This window comes from Macaca nemestrina, chromosome 9 (genome assembly GCF_043159975.1).
Source record: "Macaca nemestrina isolate mMacNem1 chromosome 9, mMacNem.hap1, whole genome shotgun sequence".
Taxonomy (NCBI): domain Eukaryota; kingdom Metazoa; phylum Chordata; class Mammalia; order Primates; family Cercopithecidae; genus Macaca; species Macaca nemestrina.
The window spans coordinates 41,891,329-41,915,534 of record NC_092133.1 but is presented as its reverse complement, the minus strand read 5'-3'; the positions used below and the strand labels follow the sequence as shown (position 1 = coordinate 41,915,534).

Here is a 24,206-nt window from a genome sequence, read left to right as displayed (position 1 = left end):
CCTTTGCCTTCAAAACCATCATTATATGGTTTACTGTCTCAAACTAGAAAAGTTGATTGTGTCAAATGTTATTTAATGAATTTTTTTTTTTTGGCTTAATCAAAGGAGCAACCCTATTGACTGAAAAAGTTATTATAAAATCTTTGGTTTCCCTAATTTAGTGCATGTTTTATGAGATTAGTGAACTTTTAGTACTTTTGGTAAATAATACTTAACCAACTTTTTTGTTTTCACTTGGAGAATTTATATGGAAAATGAGAACTGTCCTCTGCAGGCGGGTCTTAAAGACCAATGTTTCCTTCATACGACTCAGTCCTGTATGATTTTTGTATGTGTGATTGTTAACAAGATATTGGGAGAACAAATTATTTGAAATGTAATAGACTTACAGCTTTAGTGCAGCATAGATCTTGAAAAATATGTGAATGAACTAGAAGAAGATGGACATTTTGAATATTAACATCTTAAAAATGCAATGGGGTCATTCCCCGCCCCCCCCCCCGTTACCTGCCCTACTCCATTGCTATGTAAGGCAGCATTATTTTGCAATGGCCAATGTTTTTTTGAATTCATGGTGACTCTGGACTTTTCTTTTAGAGAAAATTTGTTTGAGATATTTTTTAATGTTTCTCGTTATGCTTAGGCACAATAATTTTTTAAAAAGTAGTAGACCAGGCCGGGCACGGCGGCTCACGCCTGTAATCCTAGCACTTTGGGAGGCCGAGGCGGGCGGATCACCTGAGGTCAGGAGTTCAAGACCAGCCTGACCAAAATGGAGAAATCCCATCTCAACTAAAAATACAAAAATTAGTCAGGCGTGGTGGCGCATGCCTGTATCCCAGCTACTTGGGATGGTGAGATAGGAGAATGGCTTCAACCTGAGAGGTGCAGGTTGTGGTGAGCTGAGATCGCGCCATTGCATTCCAGCCTGGGCAACAAGAGTGAAGCTCCGTCTGAAAAAAAAAATTAATTAATTAATAGGCCGGGGCCAGGCGGTGCCTCATGCCTGTAATCCCAGCACTTTAGGAGGTCGAGGTGGGCCGATAACTTGAGGCAAGGAGTTCGAGACCAGCCTGGCCAACATGGTGATACCCCATCTCTACTAAAAAAAATATATAAAAATTATCTGGACGTGGTGGCACGCGTCTGTAATCCCAGCTACTTGGGAGGCTGAGACACGAGAATCACTTGAACCTGGGAAGCAGAGGATGCAGTGAGCCAAGATTGCACCACTGCACTCCAGCCTAGGTGACGAGTGAGACTCCATTTCAAAAACAACAACAACAACAACAACAACAAATTAATAGGCTGGGCATGGTGGCTCATGCCTATAATCCCAACATTTTGGGAGACAGAGGCGGGCAGATGGAGTGAGCTCAGGAGTTTGAGACCAGCCTGGGCAACATGGTGAAACCCTGTCTCTTCAAAAAATAAAAAAATTACCTGGGTGTGGTGGTGTGTGCCTGTAGTCCTAGCTCTTCAGGAGGCTGAGGTGGGAGGGTTGGATCGCTTGAGCCTAGGAGGTGGAGGTTGCAGTGAGCTGAGACCATGGCACTACTGTCCAGCCTGGGCAACAGAGAAAGACCCTGTCTCAAAAAGAAAATTATATATATATATATATGTGTGTGTATATATATACACACACACACACACACTAACTGAAGGCACAATAATTTTTTCATGTGCTGTTTCTCATTGTTCAGATGATGACTCTGCGACCTGAATTGTATTAGGTATAAATCCTATTTAAATAGACTATTTTATTGCCATTCCATTGTCTAAAGAAAATGTCATTGGCCTATAAAAGTTGAGGCCTAAAAGACATAGTTTAAAAATGTTGCATCTCTTATGGAGCCAAAAACATTTGGTATCACCAATATTATGATTAAAAGATTATTTGACTTTTTTCTTATTAGGATCCACCTCAGAAAAAGATGGAATGCACCATACTGTCACCAAGCACAGAGGTATAATTACACTCTACAGGCACCAGAAAGCTGCCTTTGCTATCACAAGTAGGCGAGGTCCTACCCCCAAAGCAGTAAAAGCTCAAATAGCAGATCTTCCTGCAGGAAGTAGTGGAAATATTCTTGTTGAACTTGATGAGGTAAATAGTTTTTTTCTTTGAATGCTTTGATTTTAAACAAATATCTGGCTTACAAATTGAGAACTAAGTTGTATTAGCTTCCAAAACTGTTTTTAAGTGAAAGGACTGGGATTAATTTTTGGAGTACTCCAACAATATGATCCAGAAAAATGGCAAACTTCAAATTTCTCATGTCTCTTGTAATTTTTACCAGCTTAACTTTATCTTCCTAGGCAAGACAGCCTTGTAAACTAATTCAGTCCTATAGCAGTGACTGTAGAGAAGGTGTTGAATAATAGTGAAAGCTAACTTTTCTCTGTCCTTTCAATGCACAAATGTCATATAATTGCCACCCACCTGACTTTTTTAGTCAATTTGATGTTTATTAAATGCATAGTGTGAGGTAGGGTTCTATATTTTCCATATGAACAGCTATTTATCCTACTATTGAATCCTTTCCTCTCTGATTTATAATGGCACCTCTGTTATATATCATGCTTCATATGTGTGAGGGTTTCCATTATTCAGGCTTTCCATTATTTCCCATTGGTCCACCTGTTACACAGTACAGTCTTAACCAGTGGTTTTTTAAAAAGTGTTTTGTTTTGAAAATCTCACAGTCACATTATTAGCAATGGAATGAATGCTCTCTATGCATTGCAAGGCATAGGAATTTACCTCGGTTCAGCAGTAAACCATCAATACTAAAAGACATGTTTCTGTAAAATACAGGTCTCTTTTAAGTTTCTTTTTAAAATCAACAGCTTATTATCTATATTTCCCTTAAAACATTCTGTAAAGTCTTTTTCACTGACAATATTTCCCTATAATAATTTTAATAACAATTTTACTGTGATTTTGATATTTATATCTGTAGTTTGCATAGTTATTCCTCCAATTAAACATAATTTTAAAAATATATATTAATATCTTTGGGGGGACAGATTTATGGACTAATTACTACTGAATAAGAATTATTAATCTTGGGGTTAGCTTAAACAGATGATCTTGTTCTATCCCTTAAGTGAGTATAAATAAGGACACATCATTTTGTCTATCTTCTCTCTAGCTGACAAGTTTCTTTGGGGTAGAGAGAAGGAAGAAAAAAAAATGTCACTTAGGACTATCTCTAGAAACAGCACATATCCTTCTGTTCCTTATCCTCAACCCCAAAAAAGTGTTTTACTTTTGACACAAAAATCTAGTTAGGTGTTGTAGGCCCCTGTAAATTTAATTATTGGGAAATGTTTATAATTGTGATAAACATGTCTAATAATTGCTTACTTGGTTAGTGATAACCTTATGAATTCTTAGATGGTGACTTTTAAATTCTCTTGATAAAATTTTAAATGTATTATGATTTTTTTCTGAAATTCTGTTTTTATCTAACATTTAATTTTAAGGCCCAGAAGCCTTACCTGGTACAACGGAGAGGAGCTGAATTTGCTTTGACAACTATAGTAAAGCATTTTGGTGGTGAAATGGCAGTGAAGTTGCCGCATCTCTGGGATGCTATGGTTGGCCCATTGAGGAATACAATCGACATAAATAATTTTGGTATACACATATTTTTATGAGTCCAATTTTTAACAGATTTTAATGTCTATTAATTAAATATTTCCTTATAAAATAAAAATGCCTCTATGCCTCTACCTGTTTATTCCAGACCAGCTGGTAAGTTTTAAAATGGAAACTTGGTTTAAAAAACACACACACATTTATTTTAAAAAAGAGATACTTGGGTTGGGCGCGATGGCTCACACCTGTAATCCCAGCACTTTGGGAGGTCCAGGTGGGCGGATCACTTGAGGTCAGGAGTCTGAGACCAACCTGGCCAACGTGGCAAAACCCCGTCTCTAGTAAAAATGCAAAAATTAGCTGGGTGTGGTGGCACACGTCTGTGGTCCCAGCTACTCTGGAGGCTGAGGCAGAAGAATTGCTTGAACTCTGGGAGTGAAAGTTGCAGTGAGCTGAAATTATGCCACTGCACTGCAGTCTGGATGACAGAGCGAGACTCTGTCTCAAAAAAAAAAAAAAAATTTTTTTTTTTTTTGGAAGAGATACTTGAAATGGATCATTATGTTTAAGTTCTTTGGTTGCTCTACATGTAGTACCCCAGCACTTAAGGTCTTGGCATTTAATTTTAACACTAAAAAGCAAAATTGACTCTCCTATGCTAGCTGAAAAAGTGCTAAAAGTTTTTGTGTGCTCTAGATTTTGAAAAATTATTTGCCAGATAATACAGACAATATATTTTAACAGATGGAAAATCCCTCCTGGAAAAGGGAGATAGCCCTGCTCAAGAATTGGTGAATTCTCTGCAAGTTTTTGAAACAGCAGCAGCTTCAATGGATTCTGAGCTTCATCCCTTGGTAACTAACTAATGCAAGTGTAATATTTCTTCAAATAAAACAAGTGATCTTATTAAAAAGTCTTAAGGTTTAAAAGGTACAACTTTGATGTCATCCTTAGTAATTGCATTTTTCTTTGCTGTAGTATAACTAGATTCCTCCTTTACTAACAGTGCAACTCTTGTGGGCTTTGATGTAGACCTGGCTGCTTGAATTTGAGAGAAAACCCAACCTGGAAGCTTAGAATGTGGGGGAATTGAGGGAAGGACTTTGATGGCACAGGAGCCAGACATAAATAGGGAAGAAAACTGCAGCCCTGTTCATCCAGATGATCCTAATAATATAGCTCCAAGAAAGGAAAAGCATATATAATGAAATCTGTTTCCTAGATAAGTATAAAGGTGAAAGGAGTTATCTGCCTAAGGTGAAGCTGGTCAGTGCAAAGATAGAACATTGGTTTGTGATTTTTTTTTTAAACTATTAAAATGTTTCTTATAAAAGAATTAGGACAGAGGGAGGAGGAAAATAGAGAATTCCCTGTTTTTTTTTTTCATAAGAGAGTATTATTCTTTTCATGTATCTTCAATAAGAAGCTCTCTGCAGTTTACCCCATTTTGAAGGATATTAGCCCAGTTCTCTTTTGTTATTTAACACAAAAGGGAAAATCTATCAGAGGGTAGAGAAGAATGGATTTTTTTGTACACAGTAATAAAGTATGTCCTTTTACTTGTTAAAAGTTCTGCTGATTTACTATTAGTAAAGAAAAGTAGGCCAGGCGTGGTGGCTCACACCTGTAATCCTAGCAGTTTGAGAGGCCAAGGTGGGTGAATCATGAGGTCAGGAGTTCAAGACCAGCCTGCCCAATATGGTGAAACCCCATCTCTACTAAAAATACAAAAATTAGCCGGGCGTGGTGGGACACGCCTGTAGTCCCAGCTACTCGGGAGACTGAGGCAGGAGAATCACTGGAACCCGGGAGGCCGAGGTTGCAGTGAGCTGAGATTGTGCCACTGCACTCTAGCCTAGGCAACAGAGCAAGACTTGGGCTCAAAAGAAAAAGAAAAAAAGAAAAAACAACAAAAAAAAGAAGAGTCCATCTGTATGGTCTTAACCTCCATAATTAGCAACATGCATTCAGCTGAACTGTAAGGCACATCAAACTGTTGAACAGATACCTGGCTCATCAGCATTAATTCTGGTGTTCCATGCAGCAGACATTTAATAATAAGGTGCTGTCATAATGCTGTTGTGATTATAACACCTATGGTAAGCCAGAAAGCTACAGTGGAAGATACCTACCGAAGTATGGTGCTAGAATAAAATCGGTAACACTCAAGCCACTGAATAAAAGATATGTACCTAAACCTAAATTAGTGCTACCAAATTTAGAGGGGGCTGGTGATGTGTGGTGCTGTTTTTCCAGCCTCAGTAGGAGAATCTTGCCAAGTACTTTTCGGTTTGTTTCCTGTTAATTTTGGAAAGAATTGAGTGTTCCTGTATGCCTAAGAGAGGATATGAGCAGAAGAGAGGTTCTATACCCTTTTTTCCCTTCTTTTTGAAAGAGTTGTAATACATTAGTTTGGATTTGGATTAGATTTCTATTGAGAATGTTTTGACAGTAATGTTTTGAAGTATTTGGAGGTATTTTTAGAGTCACTTAGAATATTGAAAACTTTCCTGAGTATGGGCTATTATAGTTACATATTAAACAGTATTTTCCTAATAAGAATTCTAATTGTCATTAACTTTTTGTTTTTAGTTGGTCCAGCATTTGCTACATCTTTATATGTGCCTTCAGTACCCCAGTACTGCAGTGAGGCACATGGCTGCTCGTTGTGTAGGAGTCATGAGCAAAATAGCTACCATGGAAACAATGAATATTTTTTTGGAGAAGGTTCTTCCATGGCTGGGAGCAATTGATGACAGTGTCAAACAAGAGGGTGCAATTGAAGCACTTGCCTGTATCCTTTTTTATTTGACAAACTGTTGAGGAATTATATTCATTTCACTTAAGGGTAATTAAAATGAAATTGATGTATTCAAATATGCACATAAATAACCTGCCTTGTTCCAAAAAATACCTATTCTTTTTACATCTTATTTTGAAATATTTTCGTATTTTATTACAAATATGTTACAAATTGATTTGCATTTTATGATAAAAATTTTCACATGGAAAGTTTGGAAAATTGCTATTAATTTTAAAACATCTTTTTAATAGGCAAAATAGTTTTATGTACTTTATGAACTATATGTCTAGTAAGTGATTTATTTGTTTATAATCAGTATCTTATTAATCAGGTATTCTGTAGGTAGTCCTTATGTTATAAACATGTTATGTTTTTAAAGTTTGTTCATTAATTGGGTTTAAAATGACCAAAATATACTAGATAATTAGAAATATACAGGCAAGCCCTTTGCTAAGGGTATGGCAGCAGCTAACATTCTTTAACTCAAAGTATCTGAAAGATATTTCACAGAGCACAAAAGATGGATGAAGATCAAATCAGTAGAACTCTGGTTCAAAAATACTGAAGATTACAGGAGAACTGCGCTTACTAGGCTCACTATATCCTGCTGGTGATTGTCAAGATCCTGGTGGGAAATTTGGAATTAATCTTTGAGTGACACTCAGTTGTATTCCTTTACTTACAATGTGACTTATTTTATTTTGACATTGGAATTCCAGACGCTTGTAGCAATTTCTCTATGAGAAAAATCTTATTAGTAAAGCTTCTTCTGGCCTTCCTCAGAAGAAAACTGTAATTTTATATTCCTAATCATGAGAAAGTTACATAATATTTTCCAAGAAGCAACAAAATGGGCAGATACTGTTATAATTGAATCATAGGCCTGGAGGGTCAGTCTCTTCCCTCATAATACAGATGAGAAAATGATGAGCCTTTTAAAAAGTTACAATCTTGGTATCAATTTGTTTGTGAAAACGTGTGTCTCGGAACCATTTCAAAATTTCCTTAATCGCTTACTCAGGTGTAATGGAACAACTGGATGTTGGTATTGTTCCATATATTGTCCTTTTAGTTGTTCCTGTATTGGGAAGAATGAGTGATCAGACAGACAGTGTGAGATTCATGGCCACACAGTGCTTTGCAACGCTAATTAGACTCATGCCACTTGAGGTAAGTCAAAGATACTTGCTGTATAGACTTAATGTTTTCTATAACTTGATCCATAATAATTGTAACCCTTTTTAGGGCCAGGTACAAAGGCTCATGCCTGTAATCCCAGCACTTTGGGAGGCTGAGGCAGGTGGATCATCTGAGGTCAGGAGTTTGAGACCAATCTGGCCAACATGGGTGAAACCCTGTCTCTACTAAAAAAATACAAAAAACAAAACTAAACCAATTAGTTGGGCATGGTGGTGTGTGCTTGTAGTCTCAGCTACTCAGGACCCTGAGGCACGAGAATTATTGGAACCTGGAGGCAGAGGTTGCAGTGAGCCAAGATCGTGCCACTGCACTCTGTCCTGGGCGACAGCAAGACTCCATCTCAAAATAAAGAAAAGAAAAGAAAAGAATATTAACACTTGTCAAAGAACATGTCAGGCTAAAAAAAAGAAGGCATTATTTCAAAAATGTTTATATTACAATAATTAAGATTTTTAGGCTTTTAATTGGTACTTTTTTTCTTTAACACAGAGAGTTTTAAGTAAAACAGGAAATCGGACACTATGATTCCTAAAAAAATTTACTAATGCTTTTCTAGAAATAGAATTGTTCCTAAGTTTTTCTGGTAGCATCTACTTGTAGACTGTGGGCTAAAGTTTAGGCAAAAGATAAATTTGAGAGATGGTAATTAAGACTGTAAAAAGCAAATGAGGTCTCTGTGGGAGTATGAAAAAGAAGACTAGAAGGATCATGTTGGAGCATTTTGGAGTACATTCATGGGGGCGCAAATAATGTGTGGCCAGTGCAGGAAACTGAAGTGACTTGAAACACAGAAAGAGCCAGGAATAATTCAGGAAATGGTAGGTATGGCATGTCATCCATGTTGTAACATGTACAAGTACTTCCTTTTTATTGCTGAGTAGTATTCCATTGTATGGACATACCACATTTTGTTTATCCTGTCACCAGTTGATGGATATTTGGATTGTTACCAGCTTTTATTAATAGTTATTATGGGCTGGGTGAGGTGACTCATGCCTGTAATCCCAGCACTTTGGGAGGCCACAGCGGGTGGATCACTTGAGGTCAGGAGTTCGAGATTAGCCTGACCAACTGAAAATACAAAATGGTGAAACCTCGTCTCTACAAAAAATACAAAAATTTGCGGGGTGTGGTGGCGTGCACCTGTAATCCCAGCTACTCAGGAGGCTGAGGCAGGAGACTCACTTGAACCTGGGAGACAGAGGTTGCAGCGAGCCAAGATGGTGCCACTGCACTCCAGCCTGGATGAGAAAGTGAGACTCTCTCAAAAAAAAAAAAAAAAAAAAAAAAAAAAGAACAATACTACTCTGCATTTGCATTTGTAAGTCTTTGTGTGGATGTGTGTTTTTATTTCTTTTGAGTAAATACTTAAGAATGAAATGCCGGGTCATACGGTAAGTTCGTTTAATTTTTTTTATAAAACTGCCTAATTGTTTTCCAAAGTAACTGTATCATTTGACATTCCTACCAGCAAAATAATGAGTTATAGATAGGATAGCATCTTTGAAAAACAGTTTGGTTATATCTGGTAAAATTGAAGATACCCAGCCTAATGACCTGAAAAATTCATCCTACATATATACCCTAGAGAATTCAACACATTTTTTCAAGAATTTTTTTTTTTTTTTTTTTTTTGAGACAGAGTTTTGCTCTTGTTGCCTAGGCTGGAGTGCAATGGTGCGACTTCAGCTCACTGCACCCTCCACCTCCCAGGTTCAAGCGATTCTCCTGCCTTAGCCTCCCAAACAGCTGGGATTATAGGCATGTGCCACCACAGCCTGCTAATTTTGTATTTTTAGTAGAGACGGGGTTTCTGCTTGTGATCAGGCTTGTCTCAACTGCCAACCTCAGGTGATCCTCCCGCCTTGGCCTCCCAAAGTGCTGGGATTACAGGTGTGAACCACCATGCCTGGCCAAGAATATAACATCACTTATAGGAGTCTAAAACTGGAAATCACCCAAATGGTCATGGAGAGTAGATATGTAAATTGTGTACTGTTATACTGCAAGAAGACACAGACACATACAGTAATATTCATGAATCCTTAACATAGGATTCCTTTTTTATTAAATTCAAAAACAGGCAAAAGAAATTTGGTGATAAAGGTATAAAGAAAAATAAGAAAGAAATTACCATAAAAGTCAGTGAAATGATTACCTCTTGAGGAAAGGAGAGAGAAGGTTATGATTGGGAAGGAGCGTATGGGATCTTCTGGGGTGACTGCAGTGGTATTTTTCTTGATCTGGTTGTACAGATGTTTGTTTTATAATTTACTAAACTGTTTCTTAGATTATTTCTCTACATGTATATTTTACCTCACACTAAAAAATGTGTGAAAAAAAATTACTGCAACAACACAGATACTAGACCATGGTGTCACAAGACCGAGGTGTCATTTCCAGAATTGTTTTCATCCTCTGCTTCCTACATTTTAACTCAGATTCTTTTAACTCCGAGGCCTTCATCCCACTTTTAAACCAAATGTGTTGTACTTAGTCTCCTTGGCCGTTTCTTAGCTTTGAAATAAGTGAGCAGTGGGAAGCTATTATGTGTTCTTTAAACAAAGGAGATGATGACCACAGTTTTTGTTTGTTTTTAAGGAATATTAGTCTAACAGCTGAAAGTCATATTTTAGGAAAATCGATTTAATAGCCATTTAAATATGGATTAGAATTCAAAGTGCACCAAAATAGAGCTCACATCCACTGTGAGGTGATAAAGGGTCTAAACTCTAACACTTAGCAATAGTCTTTTGGGGTTTTCTTGGTTGGTTTTTTGTTTTGTTTTGTTTTGAGATGGAGTTTTGTTCTTGTCGCCCACGTTAGAGTGCAATGGTGTGATCTTGGTTCCTGCAACCTCCGCCTCCTGGGTGAAAGCAATTCTCCTACCTCAGCCTCCCTAGTAACTGGGATTACAGGTGCTAGCCAGCATGCTAATTTTTTGTATTTTTAGTAGAGACGGGGTTTCACCATGTTGGCCAGGCTGGTCTCGAACTCCTGACCTTAAGTGATCTGCCCGCCTCAGCCTCTCAAAGTGCTGGGATTACAGGCATGAGCCACCCGGTTGGTTTGTTCTTAAGGAAAAACAACAATACTTGATAACAGAGTGACAAAAGAGATTTTGAACTTTAGGTATTGAGAAAAGATAGTAAGACTCACTTTGATAGATGTGAAAATTACAACACTACTGTGATACAGATTTTGCTTCTGGCCATGATGGAGAAACGGGCGACAAGATTTATCCTCCTACCTTAACTAGAAAACCAGACAAAACGTACCAAACAGTGGTTTTCAGGCATTGGACGACAGGCAGCACTGGTAGTGAACTATGAGAGAAACGAAACAAATGAAGTGCCCTGGCTTATTGCCTGAAGCCATATCACAGAGAAGGGAAACCCAAAGAGAGCCCAGTAGTCTTGCTGAACTGAAGAGTTAAGACAAAATTTGCAAGACAGAGTACCTGAAGGTAGATACTGCACAGACAGGAGGTAGCTGCACAGAGAGAAAGCTCCAGAAGTTCACAGGGGCTTCTCCCAAGCTTTTGGCTGAGTATTCATCTGCATGTACTATGACAACATCTTTGAGACTGGGGAAAGAATCACTGTAGAAAGGAATAGGTGGAGCAATTTCCAGACCTCACACAGGGCTGGGAATAGTTTGTATTTCCACTAAGGAGATTAAGAGTAACAAGACCTTCTACCATACTGAGCATCAAGTCCTTAGAAGCATATTGCCTCAGTAATAGGGCCAAGTTAGCCCTTGACAAAAGGCTGATTTGGATCTTCCTGGATAAAGCTTAAAAGCAAGCCTCAATGGGATCTAATTAATTTCAGCTGAACTAAATATTGCCCAGAAAAAAAAAAGCCTCAACATTATTTAAAGGAATAATTAAAAAAAATACAGCATCCAACAACATAAAACTTAAGATGTTTGACATTCACCAAAAAATTACCACACCCAAAAATATGTCCAGTAACTGGGGGAAAATACAGTCAATAGAAACAGTCCCCTGAAGAGACCCAGATAATAGACAAGGACATTAAAATATACTCCAGGGCTGAGTGCAGTGGCTCACCTCTGTAATACCAGCACTTTGGGAGGCCAAAGCAGGCGGATCCCTTGAGCTCAGGAATTCGAAACCACCCTGGACAACATGGTGAAACCCTGTCTCAAAAAAAAAAAAAATATATATATATATATATATACACACACACTCCATATGTTCAAGGTAGAGGAGGAAAGCATGAGTGTGATGAGCACAATGAAAAATATAAGAATGACCCAAATTGAACTTCTAGAGATGAAAAATGCAGTTATAAATAAAAACACAGTGGATTGCATTAATAGCAGGTTAGACATACTGTGGAAGAGAATATTAGTGAATTTGAAGATATATAGCAATAGAAACAAGAATGATGCCATGAAAGTTCATTCCTGTTCCTCTTTATTTTGATTCTCTCTGTTAAGTCTTCATAGAAAAAGTCATCTACTTTTCCGAAATGCATGTTGTCAAAGAATCTTGGAATATCAACCAGTGATTTTTATAGAAACACTAATTCCCTGCACTGTTAGTAACTTTTGCTGATTTTTATGGGAATTGGAGTGAGAAAGACACTCACAAGAGGGGTTGCTGGCACTGAACCAATATTTGTGACGCTTGGGTTTAGGGTTTCATTGTTAGGGAATGGACCTAGCTATGTAGCCCTATGTCTTGTCATTTCTTAAAATTTCCATGAGAATAAATATATGAAGATTTTGTTATTTGTAAAGCATTGTGCAGAAAGACTTTAATGATTATCATTATATTGTTAGATGTTCTAAAATGTTCGTTTTTATCTTAGTAGATAAAGTTAATTCCAAAACCTTTGAAAATAGACTCATTGTACATACCTCACTGCCCTAATGCTATTTTTAGTGTTATGTGGAATATATATTTTAGTTAGATTTAATTGAAATTCTGTTTCCAGAATTTTAAATTTCTTAAGTTGGGAGACATCATAGGGCAGTAGTTCTCAAATTTTTTGGTCTCATGACTTTTTTGGTCTTTCATTTTTTATTAATAAAAAACATGTGGCCAGGCATGGTGGCTCACGCCTGTAATCCCAGCACTTTGGGAGGCTGAAGTGGGCAGATCATGAGGTCAGGAGTTCAAGACCAGCCTGGCCAACTGGTGAAACCCCGTCTCTACTAAAAATAGAAAAATTAGCCAGGCATGGTGGCACGCACTTGTAATACCAGCTACTCAGGAGGCTGAGGCAGGAGAATCACTTGAACTTGGGAGGCGGAGGTTGTAGTGAGCTGAGATGGGGCCACTGCACTCCAGCTTGGGCGACAGAGTGAGATTCCGTCTCAAAAAAAAAAATGTTATGGTGTCCAAAATGATGTTGTGAAATATATCAGACCAATTAATATATCTTAGTTCATACACTCATCATTTTTTGTGATGAAAACCCATTTAATTTTAATCTTTTAGCAGTTTCCAAGTGTACATTATCATTAACTGTAGTCACCATGCTGTACAGATCTACAGAATGTATTCATTCTAAATAAACTTTGTACCCTTTAACCAACATCTATCCATCTCCCCTCAGTCCTCTCCCCTCTACCTACTAAGCACCTAGCAACCAGTCTTCTACTCTGCTTCCATGAGTTTGACATTTTAGATTTCCACATATAAGTGAGGTCACATAATATTTGTCTTTCTGTGCCTGGCTTGTTTACTTTAGCATAATGTCATCCAGGTTTATTCATGGTGTCACAAAATTTCCTTCTTAGAGGCTGAATAGTATCCAATTATATATAGATACACTACAGCTTCTTTATCCGTTCATCACATAGACGAACACTTGGGTTGATTCCAAATCTAAGCTATTGTGAATAATGCTGCAATGAACACAGAAGTACAGATACCGCTTCAGTGTACTGATTTCATTTCCTTTGGATATATAGCCAAAAGTGGGATTGCTAGATTATATGGTAGTTTTATTTTTAGTTTTTTGAGTAACATCCATACTGTTTTCCATAATGCTGTACTAATTTACATTCCCACCAACAGTATGCAAGGGTTCCCATTTCTCCACATCTTCCTCCACACGTTTTGTCTTTTTAGTATAGCCATTCTAACAGTTGTGAGGTAATATCTCATACCAGTTTTAATTTGTATTTCCCTGATGATTTATGTTGAGCATTTTTTCATATATCTCTTGGCCGTTTGTGTGTGTGTATGTGTGTGTGTGTATATATATATATATATCTTTTTTTTTTTTTTTTTTTTGAAGAAATACCTATTCAGGTCCTTTGCCCATTTTTAAATCTTATTTTCTCTCTGTTGAGTTGAGTTCCTTTTATATTTTAGATACTAACCCCTTATCAAGATTTATGGTTCACAAATAATTTTTCCCATGCTGTTGGTTGTCTCTTCAGTCTGTTAATTGTCTCTTGTGCTATGCAGAATGCTTTTTAGTTTGATGCAGTCCCATTTGTCTATACATGTTGAGTATCCTTTATCTGAAATGCTTGTGACTAGAAGTATTTAAGATTTCAGATTTTTGAATGTTTGCATTATACTTACCAGTTGAGCATCCCTAATCTGAAAATCTGAAATCTGAAATGCACCAATGAGCGTTTCCTTCATCTGTCATGCTGGCATTAACAATGTTTTCGGTATTTGGATTTAGGATGCTCAACCTATATTTTGATTTTGGGTTTTTGTTTTTGAGACAAGGTCTCACTCTCTTGCCCAGGCTGGAGTGCAGTTGTATGATCATGGCTCACTGCAGCCTCGAACTCCTGGGCTCAAGTGATCTTCCCACCCCAGCTTCCCAAGTAGCTGGGACTTCAGGTGTGTGCCACCATGCCCAGCTAACTATTTTGTGTAGAGATGGGGTCTCCCTCTGTTTACCCCAGGCTGGTCTTAAACTCCTGGGTTCAAGCAGTCCTCCTGCCTCAATCTCCCAAAGTGCTGGGATTACAGGGGTGAACCACCATGACTGGCCTGTATTTTGATTTTGTTTCTTGTGCTTTTGGAGTCATATCCAAAAAATTTGCCCAGACCAATGTCAAAAAGGCTTTTTTCTATTTTTTTTCCAGTAATTTTATAGTTTCCAGTCTTACGTTTAATTTTTTGATCAATTGTGACCTGAGTTTTGTACTTGGTGTAAGATACAAAGGTCCAGTTTCGTTCTTCTGTGTGTGAATATCCAGTTTTCCCCAACACCATTTATTGAAGAGGCTGTCCTTCCCCCCTGTGTGTTCTTTTGTCAAAGATTAACTGTAAATACATGCATTTATTTCTGGTCTCTCCAATCTGTTCCATTGGTCTTTGTCTGCTTTTATGCCAGGATCATACTCTTTTGATTACTATAGCTTTGTAGTATATTTTGAAATCAGGTAGTGTGATCCCTCCAGCTTTGTTCCTTTTGATCAAGATTGCTTTGTCTATCGGGGGTTTTTGTGGTTCAACATGAGTTTTTTTTGTTTGTTTTTATAGAAAGCTTATTCAGAGGGATAATAGAGAACCATATGAGTTTTAGGATTGCTTTTTCTACTTCTGTAAAATATGCCACTGGAATTTTGGGGATTAGGGATTCTCAGTGCAGTGTAGGGATTGCATCACATCTATAGATCGTTTTGGGTAGTATGGACATTTTAACAATATTAGTTCTTCCAGCCCAAGAACATTTATTTTCCATATTTATGTCCATTTATTTGTGTCCCCAGCAGTTTCTTTCATTAATGTTCTATAACTTTCAGTGTATAGATCTTTCACCTTCTTAAATTTATTCCTATTTTTTGTTGTTGTTGCTGTTGTAAATGGGATTGTTTTCTTGATTTCTTTTTTAGATAGATTATTGTGTCAGTACTTCGTTACACTCTTAAAAATTGACACCAAAGAGCTGTTGTTTATAATATTTTCTGTAATAGATATTAAAACTGGGAAATTTTTAAATAATTCATTTAAATAACAAACCTAAATGTTAACATAATTAACTTTTTTGACGAAAAATAACTTTTCTAAAACAATGTGTGAGTGACAAGAGTGACATTGTTTTATACTATTGCAAATCTTTTTTATGTCTGGTTTTTGTTTTTGTTTTTTTGGGTTTTTTTTTTTTTTTTTTTTTTTTTCCTTGAAACAGGGTTTTACTGTGTCACCCAGGCTGGAGTACAGCAGCACAATCACAACTCACTGCAGCCTCAGCCTCTCCTGGACTCAAGCGATCCTCCTGCCTTAACCTCCCAAGAAGCTGGGACTACAGTCCCGTGTCACCACACCTGGCTTTTTAAAAAATTTTTTGTAGAGATGGGGTCTTACTATGTTCTGCAGGCTGGTCTCAAACTCCTGGGCTCATTCCTCCACCACACCCGGCCAGTATTTCTGGTTTAATGGTAGATAGCTGGATTCTCATGTTTGCTTGGGCATTCAGTCTGTTGCACTATGTTTTGGTTCAGGATATATAAAGGAAGTCCAGCCTCACAGAGATAGTTAGAAAAAGGAGCAATATTTTGACAGCCTTCTCAAATAATTGTGGATATTATTTTATCTGATAACATACCAGAACTCAAAAAGAGAAAGTTTGTTAAGTGTTATGTGCAATATAGAATCTAAATCCTATCAATGAATGTTTCATACTGTCTTACATTGAAATTCATTGGTTTGTCTTACACTTTTGTGATCATGGTATCTGCGCTTCCAGGTAAGTATGTCTTATACTTTTGAATGAATCTTTTATTATCCATACATGTTTTGTAACATTATGCATCAGTCATTTGGAAAATATTGGTTCATTGAGTTATGTAAATCTTCCACAGGTGGACACAATTCATTATATAATATTTTAAAAAATCATGTTTATTATCAACAGCAGAAAATTGTTTTTATTGGAAACTGTCAATTTATCTTGTAAATACTAATTTTATCAGTGACAACAAGTTAATGTCAGTTGTTTTCCTTGAAGTGACAGGTTCATTTTTGAGAAAATGTCAGCCAAATACCAAACTCAGAATATCCATAGTTTATCAGTCCTTTCAAGTAAAATGTTTTTCCTTTAAAAAATGGCTATGTTAATATACTTTCTTTCTCCTGGGCACAGTTTGTCTAAATCTAAGTAGTAAGTATTGTCTGGTGTTTCCAAGTTTAATACCCATAAATCTTTATTTTAAGAATATGAAACATCAACCACCAACAAAACATATGGTTGGGTACACCCAGGATGGATATGTAATATAAACACTACTGAGTTTGTCAGGGAAATTCTTGGAGTATTAAAGACTTCATATTTGGGTCTTTTTTTAATGGCTAGTTCAGCTTCTCAATAGATTGTACTTTGATAAGCAGCAGAATTCACAGTTTTTTTTTCTCACAGAATGTTAAAAAAGACATGCATTAAAGGGTTGAGATTTATTAAAATAGATCATTTTTACTGCTTTATCATATTTTTTGTCTTTTTTTTTTTTTTTTTTTTTTGAGATGGAATCTCGCTCTGTCACCCAGGCTGGAGTGCCATGGCATAATCCCAGTTCACTGCAACCTCTACCTCCCAGGTTCAAGCGATTCTCCTGCCAGCCTGGGAGTAGCTGGGACTACAGGTGCACACCACCGTGCCCAGTTAATTTTTTTATTTTTAGTAGAGAGACAGGGTTTCACCATGTTGGCCAGGCTGGTCTCGAACTCCTGACCTCAAGTGATCTGCCTGCCTCGGCCTCCCGAAGTGCTGGGATTACTGGTGTGAGCCACCACACCTGGCTTATCAAGGACATTTTAAAGTAACACTGGCTATTTGAAAAAATGCTAATGTATGGTTCTAAGAAATATGACTGCTAGCACATTTTGGTGCCATTGCCTTGATTCTTTCTGAAGTACAGGCAGTTTTCTTCGTTATAACTTTTGCAACATCCACACAAATGTCAACACAGTGATTAAAAGCAAATAATGTTCTCCTTTTATTATGAAATAGTTGAAAAGGTCTTAGAGATCCATAGGGGTCGTGCAGACCACATTTTGAGAACTAATACCGTAGGGTATCAGAACAGTAAAATTGAGAAGTGCCAGTAATAGTATTTAATTCAAAATAAACTATGCAACTTTATATGCCTCTTCATCAAATAATGCATGGTGTGGGAAAATGAAGTTGTAGATTGTGGTCTTTCAGATATTCCATATGTATTTACTTAGTAGTCAGATTGTAGCACCTTTAATACTTGTCCATTTCTTTAACCTCATTTGTCTTCAAGTCTTTGTACAATTTTCAGAATTATTTTTTCTGTGTGTTTTTTTTGTTGTGTTTATTTGATCTAAGAATGAAAACTGAGTGCATAGTTTTTAATAACTTAAAAAAAATCATTTTAGGCAGGCATTCCAGACCCTCCAAACATGTCAGCAGAATTAATCCAATTGAAAGCCAAGGAGCGACACTTTTTGGAGCAATTGTTAGATGGGAAAAAATTGGAAAATTATAAAATTCCAGTACCAATCAATGCTGAACTCAGAAAATATCAGCAGGTAAGTTTTATACTTATCTTGTAAATAGGAATAGTGAGTTTTCCTTTCAAATGAATGTTGAAGCCTTGTGGCTTTTTTTTTGTTTTTGAGACAAGTTCTTGCTCGTTGCCCAGGCTGGGGTGCAGTGGCAGAATCATAGTTCACTGCAGCCTCAAACTCCTGGACTCAGGCCATCTTCCCACCTCAGCCTCCCGAGTAGCTGGGACTATGCATGTGCACCACTATGGCCAGCTATTTTTTTTTTGGTAGGGGCAGGGTTCTCATTTTGTTGCCCAGGCTGGTCTTGAATTCCTGGCTTCAAGTGATCCTCTCACCTCAGCCCCCCCAAAGTGCTGGGATTAGAGATGTGAGTCACCATACCTGGCCTTAAAGCATTTTGTAAAATTGATTTAGTAAAATCTTGTGTTTAGTGTCTTATACCCATTTATTTCACTTTTGCGTATAGAAAGATTTTTGTTTTGTGCAAACATGTTTATAAGAAAATGTTTTTATAAGAAAAAATAAATTTATGATGTATTCACATTTATGATTTTTCTCTTTAACAGGATGGTGTGAACTGGTTGGCATTTCTTAATAAGTATAAACTTCATGGAATTCTGTGTGATGACATGGGTTTAGGAAAAACTTTACAGTCCATCTGCATTCTAGCAGGAGATCATTGTCATAGGTAATTTAAGATATTATTTTAAAATAAGGTTTCCAGATTTGGAGAAATGTAAACAAGCTGGTTAATTTATTGTGTTTTGCTATTGTAAAGGGCCCAGGAATATGCAAGATCAAAATTGGCAGAATGTATGCCACTTCCTTCCTTAGTGGTTTGTCCGCCAACATTAACAGGCCATTGGGTGGATGAAGTAGGTAAATTTTGCTCCAGAGAATACCTCAATCCGTTGCACTACACTGGACCTCCCACTGAAAGAATAAGGTAAGAGGTGTACGACAATAACAAAATATTTCAGCTTTTGTCGTAATTAAGATGAGGAACAATAACATTTATTAAAAGTGAATTCTAATTAGCTCTTTTGGTTATGTGACATAGAAACTTCACTTATGAAAAGTGAGTGTACTTTGGGAAGATGTAATCAGTGAGGCTTATCAAAATTGAGGACTTTTAACCATTGTACAATAAGTTGAGCTTTCCTGGAGCTGCTGAACTATCAGGAACCAAAGCCGCTTTTGTATGCCCCTTTTGGGAGTCTGTGACCGTAGCATCTTTTTGGTGCTTCTGTTTTATTGTCATTTTCTACCCACTTTCCTGAGATCTCTTTGAGCCATGTGCAGGGGAACATGCCTGTAGTCCTGAATATTCAGGAGGCTGAGGCAGGAGGATCGCTTGAGCCCAGGAGTTCAAGACTAGCCTGGGCAACATAGTGAGTCCCCCTCTCTTAAATAAAAAAGAGTTCCCCTTTGCCTTGTTCCCTTTCCTTCCCTCTCCCCAGAAGTACTTTTTGTCCACTATGGCTGCTTTAGCTGCTGCTGCAGTCATGACTGCACTAAATTTTAGAGTTCTTTCAGCTTTACCCCTTCCCTATTAACTAATACATCTCTTATGTTCCTAACTGTAAATTTTTTCAAGTGGAAGCTCATTGATTTGAGTTCATTTTTTAAGGTTGGATAGTCATAGTTGCTGATTAGTCCATAGATTTGCTGTACTCCTGTGTTAATAATAGCAAATATTATTAAATAATGTTATTAAAATTTTTTAGTTTTTATCTTGAGCACTTACTGGCCAGGCACTATTCTAAGCAGTTTTTTTTTTTTTTTTTAAATGTAAAATTGTGTATTATGTATAGAAGGAGCAGAATTGAAAAAAAACTAAAATTGTGTATTATGTATTCTCACAGTCACTTTGTGAGGTAGGAATACTGTTGTTCCAATTTGCAAATAAGGAGTCTAAGGCATTGGGCCTGGGTCCAAGGTCACTCAACTAATGAAGTGGAGAGAGTGAGGATTCGAATACAGGCAGCTCAAAAACTTGCACTCTTGAGCAGTTTACTGTAGTGCCTCTTTGATAGAATTCGTTCATTTGTAAGTGATAGAAATTCAATTCAAAGTAGCTTAAGCAAACAAAATTCATTAATTCACTAACTTGAGAATTTCGGGGGTAGATTGTTGCTTCAGGCCCATCTAGATTACTCTCATTCACTCTTCCTCCCCTTACATAACTTATTGTTACTATTGGGCTTCAGTCCACAGTTGGTAGATAAGATGACAATGGGCAGTCTCTGGCCCATATTCTCTTAGTTTGGCAACTATAGTAAACAGATCTTCCCTTTCTCTCATGAATATATCAGTACTGGAGATGACTGACTGGCCTTGTTTGGGTCATGCTTCCAAAACAACCTTTGTGGTTAGGGGATTAAATATTGTGAATAGCTTAACCTGGTTAAAATGCTTCATTTCCTTGGTGATTATGGGGGCACATGATTGGTAGTTCCCCCACATCACCTAGAACAACATGGAATGATAAAGGAATAGTGCCCCTAAGGAAGAGGTGTTGGCAAGTAAAGTTGAAATATCCACCATATTTTCAGTCTAATGTTCATCTCTTTTCTAATGAGACTGAGTAGGGCAACACAGCCAAGTCATCAGAAGAGTAGCCCTTCAGGGTCATGTATGTAGAGTAAGCAGAAGGGAATGCTGGGCTTAGTGGGCAGATTGAAAGCACTTTATACAATGGTAGCTATTAAGAACTTTTCAGGGTCTCTGTTTTCTAATTTTATTCATTTCTAAATAAAGGTTACAGCACCAAGTAAAAAGGCACAATCTAATAGTGGCTTCATATGATGTTGTGAGGAATGACATAGATTTCTTTAGGTAAGAATTAAAATTTTTTTTTTTAGAAAAATTAATATCAAATTTGAAGACTCTTAATATTTTCCCACTTTAAAGATTCTTCATATAGTTCCGGACATATAGCAAAAGTTGTAAAATTTTCTATTTATTCTCCCTTAGAAATATTAAATTTAACTACTGCATTCTTGATGAAGGCCATGTCATCAAAAATGGAAAAACAAAGTTGTCAAAAGCAGTAAAACAACTGACTGCTAATTATAGGATTATTCTTTCTGGAACACCAATCCAGGTAATTATTTACTATTCTTTTTTTTTTGCCAGGTGGAGGGTAGGCTTGGTATTTGGCAGTGAATTAAAGAAGATTTTTTTTGTAGTTATAGGAATGATAATTTTCCAGTATATAATTATTGCTTGTTTAATGGTTCATTGTTAAACAAACCAGGTTTTCAAAGTCATTTTTAAAATGTAATTTTAGACTATGTAAATAGAAATCTTGTGTCAAAAGTATGAAAGACATAAAAATGAGACTCTACTCCACACTGGCCATTCTCCTTCTGTAGTAGTACACTGCAGTCTGATTTAGCATTGAAAAGCTAGAGCTGAGTCAGAGATGAATCATTATATAGTAGAAGTGTGAACACCTGATGTCAGGAGGAAGTTGAAGGCAAGCGATTGTAGAAGTTTATTTTGGAAAAGGAAGGAGATAGGTATGTAGATACCTTTAGATACTTTTGAGAAATTCTCTTGTCCTCCAGAAGAATTGGTTGCAAATGTTCACATCTAGCTTGGATAGTAAACTTTGGTGGGAAGACCTTCAGTCATTCTCAGTAGAGAAGTAAACACCATGTGACCTGTAAGATCCCTTCCAGCTTTAGAAATTGATGGTTCTTTATGTACTTACCTACTCGCGCTCTCTTTCTCTTTCTTTCTTTCTTTTTCTCTTTCTCCCTTTCTTTCTTCCTTTCTTTCCTTTCTTTCTTTTTCTCTTTCTCTTTCTTTTTCTCTTTCTTCCTTTCTTTCCTTCCTCTTTCCTTCCTTCCTTCCTTCCTTCCTTCCTTCCTTCCTTCCTTCCTTCCTTCCTTCCTTCCTTCCTCTTTCTCTTTCTCTTTCTCTTTCTCTTTCTTTTTCTCTCTCTCTTTCTCCCTTTCTTTCTTTCTTTCCTTCCTCTCTCTCTGTCTCCCGCCTCCCCCCCGCCCCACTCTCCCTCTCTCCCTTCCCTCTCCCTCCTGGGCTCAAGCAATCCTCCCATCTCAGCCTCCCAAGTACCTGGGGCCATAGGTGCATGCCCCCATGCCCGGCTAAATTTTTTTGGTATTTTTTGTAATTATAAGGAAATAATCCCCGTACGAAAGATAATTGGTGTTCCTGTTTACAGAACAACGTTTTGGAGCTGTGGTCATTATTTGATTTCCTCATGCCAGGATTTTTGGGTACTGAACGCCAGTTTGCTGCTCGATATGGTAAACCTATATTAGCAAGTAGGGATGCTCGAAGCTCCAGTCGAGAGCAAGAAGCAGGTATGAAAGAGATGTAATTATAACCCTGTGTAAGTGAATATAATTTATTCTTAACTTTTTTTGAAGCCGTTTTCTCTTAACTATTAACAGGTGTTCTTGCTATGGATGCGCTGCACCGCCAAGTACTGCCATTTCTTTTGAGAAGAATGAAAGAAGATGTTTTGCAGGATCTTCCACCTAAAATTATTCAAGACTATTATTGTACTCTTAGTCCTCTCCAGGTTAGGAATCTCGTGTTTATCATTGTTAGTGGTATGTTTATTAGCAGATCATTTTGTATAAGCCACAAAACTATTGAGTAAAGGGGCTTAGCCTTTGGCTTTATCAGATGCAGATAAAGCCTAAATGATGTGGATATAAGTTTGAGTGTATACATTTTGAATATAGCATGAAAACAAAATTCAGTATCATAGTTGCTTTTAAAAATTTTTTTTAAGAGACAGGGTCTTACTCTGTCACCCATGCTGGAGTACAGTAGCTCAGTCATGGCTCACTGCAGCCTCAGCCTCTGGGTTCAAGTGATTTTCCTGCCTCAGCCTCTCAAGTAGCTGGGACTTGCAGGCACATACCACCATGCCCGGCTAATTTTCTAGTTTTTGTAGAGACTGGGTCTTGCTGTGTTGCTCGGGCTGGTCTCAAACTCCCAGGGTCAAGCAGTCCTCCCACCTTGGCCTTCCAAAGTGCTGGGATTACAGGTATGAGCCACCGTCCCAGCCTATAGTTGCTTTCTTATGTGTCTAGTTAATTGAAAAGATTGCAAGGTATTAAATTGGTAAGGAAACAAGCCAATGTTTATAAAAAGGCCAAAAATCTGCCTCTGAATGTTGTCAGGCTGTCCTCACAACATTATAGGTATTATTAATCCCCAGTTTCGCAAATAAAGTGATATTCAGAAAAGTTACCTACCTCGGCTACAGTCAGAGCTAATACACAATTGTACAGTGCTAATGGCATGAGTGATTTCTCAGAAACGCATCATTAGGTGATTTTGTCATTGTGCAAATATCCTAGAATGTACTTACACACACCTAGATGGTATAGCCGGTTGTTCCGAGTCTACAAACCTGTGCAGCATGTTACTGTACTGAGTACAGGCAGTTGCAACACAATTGTATTTGTATATCTAAGCATAGAAAAGGTATGGTAAAAACACAATATTGTATCTTATGGGACAACCATTTTATATGTAGTCCATTGTTGACCTCAATGTCCTTGTGCAGTGCATGACTATATATCAGAGCTGAGTTTTAAACCTCGGTCAGTGGGACCTCACTCGTTCCCTTTGAAGTATTATTTCATTACCTAAAAATGTTCAAAATAAATTTTGCCTTCTGCACAGTTCTGATTTTGTACATAAAGACCATTATTAAAGGAATTTATTGTGAGCCTTTCCTTGTACTTTTCCGAGGAGCTACATGGAAACTGTTCCTTGTCTTAGTAAGACATGGCCTCGGGGTCAGAATTTTCTCTTTGAAAATTTTTTTATGTTCTAGGTTTGTATGTGTCAGTCTATCTTACTATTAGGATTTGATTCACTATGGTCAAATGAATAAGAGATATACATACCCAGAAATGTACTTTTTCCCCCTCCATTGTATAGATGGTTAACCTGTTAGCAGGTATTCATCTGTTCAACTTGGGCAGGATAAGAAGTTGAGAATTCTTTGATTCTTCTATACTATCTGCCTCATCTCTCAGGTTCCCCTTCCTTCATTTGCAAAAATTAGTATGTCTTGAAAGGAATATTTTTGAAGTGAAATGAAGACTTCTTAAAGTAGGTACAGT

The 24,206-nt window shown here is 37.3% G+C and overlaps 1 protein-coding gene across 6 annotated transcripts in view; it reads left to right on the top strand.

Annotated features, from left to right (window-relative positions):
* Window positions 1-24,206, top strand: part of LOC105480330 (B-TFIID TATA-box binding protein associated factor 1) — a 113,057-nt gene that overhangs the window by 67,584 nt on the left and 21,267 nt on the right. For all 6 annotated transcript variants that reach the window (XM_071069494.1, XM_011739004.2, XM_011739045.3 and 3 more), the window contains 12 exons: window positions 1,917-2,107; window positions 3,490-3,643; window positions 4,349-4,458; window positions 6,197-6,398; window positions 7,429-7,577; window positions 17,956-18,108; window positions 18,654-18,775; window positions 18,866-19,033; window positions 20,848-20,925; window positions 21,064-21,193; window positions 22,280-22,421; window positions 22,512-22,642. In XM_071069494.1, the coding sequence (XP_070925595.1) occupies window positions 1,917-2,107; window positions 3,490-3,643; window positions 4,349-4,458; window positions 6,197-6,398; window positions 7,429-7,577; window positions 17,956-18,108; window positions 18,654-18,775; window positions 18,866-19,033; window positions 20,848-20,925; window positions 21,064-21,193; window positions 22,280-22,421; window positions 22,512-22,642 (1,730 nt within the window). The remainder of the gene's footprint in view (window positions 1-1,916; window positions 2,108-3,489; window positions 3,644-4,348; window positions 4,459-6,196; window positions 6,399-7,428; window positions 7,578-17,955; window positions 18,109-18,653; window positions 18,776-18,865; window positions 19,034-20,847; window positions 20,926-21,063; window positions 21,194-22,279; window positions 22,422-22,511; window positions 22,643-24,206) is intronic.